The following is a 10,386-nucleotide window of genomic DNA, read 5'->3' as shown; positions in this document are numbered from 1 at the left end:
CTGTCATGGGATCTTTGGGGTGGGGAAGTAATCCAAAATCATCTTAATCTCTATTTAAAAATAATAACTTGATCAAGTAGCATAGTATGTGCTGTGTATCAGTGGAACATGGCACTCAGTTGTATTAGGCATCCATTAGGGGTTTAATCCTGCCATGAGTAAACATTTTGCTCCATAATGTACCAGTTCTCTCTCTTTAGCCACCCAAACATCTCTTTGTTTGTGTATGCATGTATATGACTATGGAGTTATGGAATGGTAAGATGCATAGTGTGGATTATGCATCAAACTTGAAGGTAAACTTACAGAATCATAGAATGGTTTGGGTTGTAAAGGACCTTAAGCTCATCCAGTTCCAACCCCCTGCCAGAGCAGGGACAACTTCCACGAGACCAGGTTGCTTAAGCCAGCTTCCTCTCTGTCTCATCTTAAAAGCAAGAGATGAGCTCCCACAGGCGTGGAGTGACTGGCAACCCATCTTTTACCCCACCCCTTTGGGCTTGGGTTGTTTTACGTGCAAGGTGGCTTTAAGTCCCCAAAAGCCAAACTAACTTACATGTGGCATGCTACTACCGCTCCAGCCCGAGTTCTTGAGAGGCAGCACAGCTGAATGACATGTGCATTCACATTCCGTCACATTCATTTTGGTTTTCTGATTGAAATGCTTCTACATCACACCTAAAAACCTGAGGATTTAAAAATAAGCAATGGCCATGCAGACTTCATAAGTGGGATGGCACTTTTACTATGGTTTTTTTTCCTTATGAGCCTAGAACAAGTATCATAATGCTCATGAGAATCTGAGTTGTCTTTAGGCAGGAAATGAGGTGTTTACATATAGTGTCTATATATAGATATACACACACACATGCATGCAGCATTACTCTGTGCATATATATATATATAATGATGCAAGACTTTTCCCCATCACACTCATAATTAATCAACGTAGTTTTAAATCGACAAGATTATTTTGGCTTCTCAGAAAGAAAACCAGATAAAGGAAGGCTAAACCTGAAAAACAGCTAAAAACCTAAGGACTTGGACACAAAGGTTTTCAGAGAAGAACATTAATCTGTCAGTGGTAAACTGTGTATCAAATACAAGGTAATTCAAGTTAACTGGTGAGCAGCAAGGGAGGGCTTGCTTGAATCAGTTCACCCTTCCTACCGAGGGTTCACACACGTGAAAACTATCATTTGATATGCGCTGACATATTACCTGTCTGTAATGAATTTGTGGGTTTAAGCTAGTACAATCAGATAACTTGTACTACATTGCAAAAATCATATTCCTTTGTGGTGATGCCACTCGGTAAAAACCCACAAAATCACACTTTTTGAGAATGAATAGAAAGCACTTAAATAATGCTTTACCCTCTAAGTATTTTGCAAACATTAACATTTCAGCGCTCCCAGGACACAAGTAAAACCACACCACATAGACCTCCAGGGAAGTGGTAAAATGCCATGTTTAAAGGCTAAAAAGGTCAGATGTGCCACTGCAAGGTGGGAGTCCTCTCTCTCCAGGGCAGTATGTACCCAGCTGTGTACCTGACTGCAGTTTAAACACCATCTTTACTCTTTGCTTCAGTTGTCACCAATGCACTCGCGTCAAAAACGTCATCATCTGTTAGACATTAGCGACATTAAAAATAAAATGCAAGCAAATGTGAAGCCAGTTGCCACAAGGAAACAAGTCCACCAGATGTCTTCACTTTGGTAGAGGCAAGACATTTCTAAAAGCAGCTAAGAAACTCTGCCCTCGTACAACAGCACACGTCTGCTTATTTCCTGCTCACAGATCTTACCACACTTTAGTATTTCATTCTTAAGGTGATGACAAAGCAAAATCCATGTATCACAACAGTGAACTCCACCATCAGAGATCACAGTTGTAAGGAACCTGAGCCTTACTGCAATCGTGGGTTTTCAGGTGACACCAGCTTATTTTCTGAGCTACGGCTAGTACAGCGATGGCAGGAACTTGGATACTGACAGGACTGTTAGGGTGATAGGTTTTCTAGCAGTCTCACCGCTAAGATGCAAAGAGAAATTTCTATTTCTATTGCTGTTTGTCACATTCAGATTAATTCTTCAGAGGAATCTATATCCATATAATTACCAGATCCTGAAAGGCTGTTTGCATGAGCAAAGACTTTTTAAAGGAGAATCATGTCTTAAGTGAAAAACCAAAGTTAAGAAATAAAGGAAGCCGCAACTGTTTTACATAGTGGTGTATGTAGATCTAAACCCCAGGGCTTCAAAGCAGCTGTCAGAGTCCCAGGTGGCAGGGGTAGAGGTGCTGGCCAGCACAGGTTGCGGCAGCAGGGCAGCTTTAACAAGTCCCCCCATTGGCACCTTTTACAGGCACCAGCACTTTACTCTCCTGTACAGGGAGCGTACAGCAGACACACAGATGCCAGAAACTTCCTGGACCAAACAGCCATCCATAGCCCCTGGCAGCCTGCAGGCCACAGGCTGAAGGGCACTGGTCCCACCAGAAGGCATCTCACATACTGCCATTTGCTGTGAGGTATTATCACCTAAATCATGCAGTTTCTTATAAGCATGGGTCTGGGATTTTGTCATACACATGCACGATCAGTATCTCATTTCAACTGTAGACTTTGAAAGTTCAGAATTACAGCTGAACCTCCAGGTCACACACCTCTACAGTGGATGATGGGTATGAAAGGATTATATTGCTAGGTGAGGTCTGAAAAGGGTCACTTGTCAGCCAAGAGAGCCGAGACAATTGTATTTGCATGCCTAACAATGCAACTCTGAGCGAAAGACTGAATAAAACTGGCACCTCTAAAAAAACCCCACTGCTAACATCAGGCTGAAGTGCTGGTTGGGAGCCCTCCAGCAGAACAATGCCCCTGCTATGACAGACAGCTGGCTGCAGGAATCAAAGTAATGAGATAAGAAAGACAAACTTTTCCAGTCTCTGGGAATTCAAACCAGAACAGGAATCCACCATCATTCAAAAAAACCCGTGCTTGCCAATAACCACCCTGTAACAGTAGCTGGGCAGTAAGTTTGGAGTCAGACTGATTTCTGCATTGTATTACAGACTTTAAACGGTGACAGCTGAATTCCAGAGAGCAAGAACTCTGCTCTCCTTTGGGGACCAACAGCACCTGGTGCTACAGTCCCAGTCTTCAGATGTCAGGCAAAGAAAACTTGCAGGTGGTAAATACAGTAATTCAAAACATGCTAGAGGAGTTCAGAAATAACATATATGGGAGAAGGAGAAACGGCATTTCAGGGGAGATTTAACACACCACTTACATGGAGCTCTATTTTGTTGTTGCGTAACAACAAATAAAAGCCTCTTGAGCTGCTCCTGACTTCCTCCCACCCATCTTTTTTAAATCACTTGCTAATAAGATGACTGGAAAATCCACTAAAATTACTTTGCCTCTCAAGTTCTAATACAAGCCAGTTTCACATAGAAAATACGAGTGACCAACTTCACTTCCATACAGAGAAAATACCACCAGTCAGTAATTACCTATATCTGTAGCATTTACAACCTCTGTCAAGAGAAATAAAAATCATGTTTTCCACAAATACCCTAGGCAGCTTTCTCAGATGTATTGGTATTCATACATTTCTTATTCAACATGCTTCCTCAATCTATCTTCTTCAGAGAAAACCACACTGGCTCTTTTATTTCAGAGACATTTAGTACTGGATATAGTAGTTGGTACAAAGCCCTACCCTATTGTCTAAAGACAATTTGTCATTTCATGTCAACCCAAAGTTCTCATGCTGTACAGATGTCTTCCTATTTTGATCACATTTAGTGGGCACAGATGACTATGTTAGCAGTAACTGCTCACAACAAGGGGCAAGAAGCACTCTTTTACTCTTCAAAAGGGACATATGAACTATGGATGCTGACACTGCAAATAAAATTGATGGCCCCACTTTATATCGGAATGAGCCTCCAGAACAGGAGGTGCCAGAGAGATCACAGCCCCATCTCAAGTAATTATTTTGTTAATGATCCTAGGTGAAAAACGCCTTTTTAGCTAGTAATGTGCACATCACCAAAGGGAAGACAACGCTTCTGTGGAAGCGTATTTCTGGCTTACTGAAATAAATACTTTTTTATTTTTAACTAAGCCTTGAAAATATTTCAAAAGGAATTGCCAAGTAAGCCTAGAACACCTGGACCAGATATCCTGCTTTGCTGGAATAGTCTCAATTTAGGGCTGCCTCAGAAGGTCACTAATACTTCAACTATTGCAGTATGTCACTGCCTTATAAATGGGAGAGAGTGGTATCAGCAAATAAAATCAGAGCCTTGTCATGCCCTGGCACAGGCTTTCCAGTGCACCACACCAGGTGCAAGGTGTGATGTTAGGTTTAAATTTAAAGGATCCGAGTGACTAAACCTAGCTATGAACTCAGGAGTAAAACAAAGTGACAGAAGCATCAAGCCCTGAATCTTTAACTAAGAAAGAACATGATGACACTGAGTTTCACTGTGTTGAGGCATTTCAGTGCTTAATAGTAGTAACTCTGGAATTGTTGAAATGCAAACAGTGTTTGACTTTAGCCATCACGACCTGCATTACATCAAGAAACATCTTTCAGAATTCCTGGTTTACAGAAGATTAAAATCTATGAATACCGTCATAACTTTTTTACACCGAAATCTTCAGACACTTTCAACGTATGTCATTACATATTTCACAATTCATAAGTCAAAACTTGGAAATGAAAATAGTGTGTCTTTATTGATAGTCTGCCACAAATTATCATATAAACTTAAGAGTTAGCCAAAAAATGTATCTGCTACGTGGGAAGATCTTGAACATTGCAAGCATTATCTGCAAAAAGCGGATGCTTTCTTACAGTAGGTAACGATGTTCTGTTCCCAGCTCTCACTCTAGTGCCATATGCAAGGATTGTTTCACACAAGCTGTACGAGGCTCAACAGAGTCACTGTCTCTTCATTATTGCAAACACAAAGATGTATACTTTAGTGCTAAGCCTTCGCTGACTTCAGCGGGACTCCTTTGTCTCTTAGGTGAGCTTGGGCACAGTGTTTGCAGGTCTGGAGTGTGACTAAAAAGCAGTGACAAGGGGGACGAGAACAGACGTACTACAATAGGAATTCCAACAATTCAATGCATCCATCTCACTGAAGGAAGTCAGTATCTTTACATACTACTGAATGTTAAAAACAAACAAAGGTGATTAAGCACAAAGTATATATTTATACCAAATAAAACAACTGAAAAAGTATTACATAAAGAAAAATAATGTAACAGAATGTACTAAGTACCTAACTTACAGTCATGCTCATATCTAAAAGTAACATCGGTAACTAATATATATAATTTTTGACAAGGGTGCATTTAAGAGTTCTCTAACATACAACATTCTAAATGTGGAGAGTATTTTTTCCAAGATACAGAACACACATTATTTTACACAGGCACACCTGCTAACTTGTATAAAAAACATGCTTGTAAGTGAAAAGGTCACTTTAGTACTAATTTACCAGCTGTGTGAAAGCTATGTAGTGTTAATCATGTTGAAATTGTCTCTTCTCTGTTTGCACTGTTGAGCGCCAACACTGAATGGTACAATATTTGATCCGTGTGGTTTACTGACATTGCAACCTGTTGCCAAGCAGTAGCCCTGCCCAGGTGTTGAACAGCACAGTACTGTACAGTCCCATCTGTCTGCATATAGTGTATTTAAAACTAACAGCTATTACAATTATTACAATGATTTCTGTTTCAATATATACATCAGTATAAAATACTACCCCAAACGCTTTTGCATTTCAAACAATTTTAACCACTTCATCAAACAATGCATTTGCAGAATTAAAAAAAAAAAATAATCCAGATTAATGTTGATTGCCAACAGTACAGCATCTCTATGGTATGTTTCCTAATAAATGAGAGAACGGAAATGTATTAAAATCAATTAAGTATCACAAAACATAATTAATGTTAGAGCAGTTCAAGGATTCCCAGTTTGTCAGTATCTACCCTAAGCAGTGCTATTCAAACACAGTATAAGCAGTTTAGTGTTTCTACAATGAGAAGAAAACATTCAAATATTAAAGCTGTGACAAACACACAAAAGCAAGGAAAGAAAATTTGTTCTGTACTCCCTGCTGTTGTAGCAAGGTACAGCATGTCAGGTGTCTGCACTCAGTGCATCGTATGTGCTATTGCACCTGGACATGACTGCGGAAGACAGCTAAAATGGAATCAACTCTGAATTTCCTTGCTGTTGTGGTTTTATGTCAGACCATTCAAGTTATAACAACTTAGTGTCTTTATTTTTTTATTTTCCTGAAGGGAAGAAGAGAGAAGAATTCATAACAAAACTGTAAAAATACTACTAAAATCCCTATCTTGGACACAATATACTGCTTCAGGAGCTACTGTGTCATTGCACAACATAAGTGGCCTATTAATCGCTGAATTATTGGTGCAGCAGAATATATTTGTCATTGTGGATATGTTTTGAAAATCGGTATTTTAAAACCTGCCTGTATCCCATAACAAGCAAGAAACAGTGTTGTGTGTTTTAAACACTAAAATCCTTACATAAAGTAGTAAATGTACAAGTATAGTGGCAAATTTAAAATCTCTCTGCCTCTGCTGCTTCAGTTTTTAAAATGAGACTTGATTCAGAGTTTTCATTCTTTACATTATCCTAAACCAGAACTATTTCTGAAGCATTAAAAATCCAAATGATAATAATAATATGGGGGTTTGTTTTGTTTTGCTGATTTATTCCTCCAAAAAATAATCAATGTCTTTTAAAAAACCACAAAACAATAAACCCCCCAAAATCTCTCCCCAGGAGAAGACCCTGCTAGCTGAGATTTTTTTCAAAACCAAGTTTCACGCTTACAATGTATTTATAGCCATGTTAAACACCCTTGAAAATAAAGGCTCATGTTGAGGATGGTGACAGGCCCTTAGTTATAGAGGTGTTAACTGGTGACATTGTTTTTCATCAGAAAAAAAACCCAAAGCCCAACAATACTTCATAGCTTATAATGAAAGTTTGATTCATGCTCATTTTGTTCATTTAAAAATACTCTTTGGAAACTGTGTCAACTCCTGCAGACAACTTAGTGATACATCTTTTCCTGTTAAAATAAAGATAATTCATATTCACCTCTACCCCATACTAAGCTCTACGACTAATATACACTTCATTACCTGCTCACGTCACCATCTAACACATATCTTTACATTCTTCTACATATAGTGTCCAGGGCTTATTTTTCACCAAGCAGAATTTGATATCTATTACATTTCAGATTTTTCTTGAGGATTTGTTTTTTGGTGTTCTAGCCTTTTCATTGCAACTTAAGAGTGATATTAGTAGTTCATATTTTTTCCATGCTAATTTAAGAGAAACTTTTCATAGGTTTTTTCCCAATTAGGGATTTTAAAATCTAAACTCAGAGATCAAAACTTAAAACCAGAAGAGAGATTAGACGCATATGTAATTTTAAAATGGTTTCTGCTACTTTAAAATGCATTTAAAAATTGTACATATGACAGTTAGGATTCTAACTTTTATACTGCTGCAATCAGATTCTAATTACAAATCTTGCAAATAAACATGAAAAATAAGCCACTGGTCATGAATTCTACTGATTACATTCAAGCTAGCCTTTAAAAAATAAAAAAGTTACAGGCAAAACATACTGGTTTATGTACTCACTAGCTTATCAGGCTACAATAGGCATGTTTTAAGTATTAAAGAAGCAGACAATTCAGATTTAAATAAGACTATGTGAAATCAGAAAAAACCCTTAGATTTCACTAATTTAAAAAAAACCCACCTACAATTACTTCCCATCCTACAGCTACAGTTAAACCAACTAACAAAAATAATCAATTTTTGACAAACGAAAGGCTAGAATATGTGGCAACAATCAAAGTTCATATACGTTTCTATGTAAAATGATTCATGATTTACTATAACATAAAATATGAACAAGAGCACTTTGTGACTAATCAAAAAGCTACTAGTAGAAACACTTAATGCCAAACAGTCTTCAGCCCTCCTTTAAGGTATATCTCCAAATCAGTATTGACTTCTTTTGACCAGATACATCATTTTTGGCTTGTCACCCCAGTATGTCATGTTTTACCACTTGCCACAGGCAGCAAGAGACAACTAGCTGAGCAAACTACAAGCAGTGACATGCAGAAATTAACTCTCAATCTGAGTACTTAGATAAAATGATATGCAAGCGCACACTAGGACAAAAGGAATGGCATTCGTCATCCAAATAGGCTCATCGTCCCTCCCCACCCCCCTTGAACAGTAGTTGCAACAGCAATAGAAAAAGATCAAGATGTCTGTTTTTCAGAGTCAACTGTGGAAAAAAGTCAGCAATATATAACAGCAGCGATGGACAAGGAAGAGCAAAATGAAAGAATCTTGTTGAGTATTTGTTCATTTACTTTTTCTGAACACAAGCCCAAGTGTGCCACACTGGCTTGTTCTGAGCTTCAGATACAGATGTCCTAATCTCCTTAGATCCTTCACAGATTTAGAATTCAGTCTCCCTGAGACCCTATAACCAAGTAAGAAAACTCTCTTTATCTAGCTTGGTGGCTGCCAAGACAGATTCCATGTCATTAAGGATGTCAGAGCTCAAAGCCTCTTGCAGACTTGGCATCAGTTCTTCTCCTTCTATATTCATCCCATCTCCTTCCAGTGTCCCAAGGTCCACATTTGTCCCTGGAATGGCTTCAAGGTAGTCTGGGAAACGGTTCTGATGGGACGGTATGTTACTTTGGCTGATACTGTCACCTAGTTATAACACAAAGCAAGACATGTATTAAATATACTGGAAGCGCCCAACCCACAATATATCAGGACAACTGTATCTCTTGCATTATACAGGAACGTGACTCATAGAAATCCATCAGAAAAACCAAGGATGACTTGACTGCACGCAGATGTACATACAAAGTACATGCCTTTGTTTCAACTTTTCACCTACTGACCCAAGTCTTCACATATCTTTGATGTCATTTAGCTTATTTTAATTTTTATGCTTAAAGGAAAAAATCAATACTGAGTCAAATATTGGTTTAGAGCAGTATTAATAACACTAGATGAGGTACTGCTCTTAGCTCTGAACAAGCAATATTACTTAGAAAAGCAAATGGACACTCACTCCATTAATAGGAATGACACTATTTATAAGCAATCCTCCACCCTCCCAACAGAGCTGATTACAAGTATATGTCTCACAAATATGACCATAATATTTCTATTACAAAACTAGAAGGTGGTAGAAAAACAACGTGGAAAGCATCACAGGTTCTCAGAGTTGCTTGTTTTCATTGCAAATGGGCACGAGTGTATTTGTAAAACATGCATTAAGGATGTACACAAAACCAGACCTGTATCCATCTCATCCACGCTGTTCAGGAAGTCATCGGGGGTTCTAGGTACACTATAACTGCTCATGCTAAGTCCACTGTCTGTGCTTTCATCTCTGGAGTGATATGTTCCACTGTAACAGAAGAAAGGGAGAGACAATTGAGGGTAGTGTACCTATTATAATAAATGCTTGGTTTTAGGACCAATCTAAGGGCTTTGAAAACACTGCTGCCACAAGAAATGCTGTATTCCAATTACAAACTGAAGCCTGTGCCTGTGTGAGACACCTGAATTTTGTTTTATACAGACCTTTTCCAATTAAAACCATGTTATGTAGATTCAATTTAACTTGATGAGAGCATACTTACGCAGCTTTAAAAAACTGCCTACCTGTGTTCTGCATAGTTTTAAGCTTTTCACACCTACCTACAGATAATAACCATTGGAAGTGTATCACAGACATTCCCAAATTATTTTAGAAGTAAAAATAATAATGGCACACACACCCTTTCACACTTCCATAAGAATAAAAATGATTTCTAACTACTAATGTCCCCATGTTTAATCAACCACTGCAGTATATTTTTAGGTCACTGCTGTTATAAATAGGAGCTATAGTTGGAACTCCTTTAGTGATTCTTCAATTGCTTCCCACAGTTGCATTACTACCAGTTCAGTCATACATGTCATGGCAAGAGAGTGCCCTAACATAAACCAAAGACTGGTACAAAGCCATCCTGTAAACAAACCCTGTTCAGAACAATCTTGTTGAAAGAACAGTTAACAAAACAGTGATGGCATGGGGCCTTACATGCATTTGCTTTCCTACTGCCATCTTACTGCCAGTGGAGCCAGCAAGATTAAGAAAGCTGCAATGGGAAATTTGGAATGGGGCAGGGAAGTAGGCCAGTATATTGAGTTTACATAGCAAGGTTTTTGTAGCAGGTGGGCTGCAGGGATGGCCTCTGTGAGAAGACATCAG

General features: G+C 38.5%; 1 protein-coding gene across 1 annotated transcript; it reads right to left on the bottom strand.

Annotated features, from left to right (window-relative positions):
- Positions 1 to 7,512: 7,512 nt before the first annotated feature.
- Positions 7,513 to 9,537, bottom strand: LOC104407713 (yorkie homolog; the record flags this gene model as incomplete). The annotated part of the gene is made up of 3 exons (XM_010017061.1): positions 7,513 to 7,560; positions 7,592 to 8,825; positions 9,425 to 9,537. Coding segments are annotated over 2 exons (352 nt in total), but the record flags the coding sequence as incomplete, so codon positions are not given.
- Positions 9,538 to 10,386: the final 849 nt, after the last annotated feature.

The sequence above is a fragment of the Nestor notabilis genome, unplaced genomic scaffold (assembly GCF_000696875.1).
Source record: "Nestor notabilis isolate BGI_N333 unplaced genomic scaffold, ASM69687v1 scaffold30226, whole genome shotgun sequence".
Classification (NCBI taxonomy): domain Eukaryota; kingdom Metazoa; phylum Chordata; class Aves; order Psittaciformes; family Psittacidae; genus Nestor; species Nestor notabilis.
The sequence above is the reverse complement of the archived record's forward strand: the minus strand, read 5'-3'. Positions and strand labels throughout refer to the sequence as shown.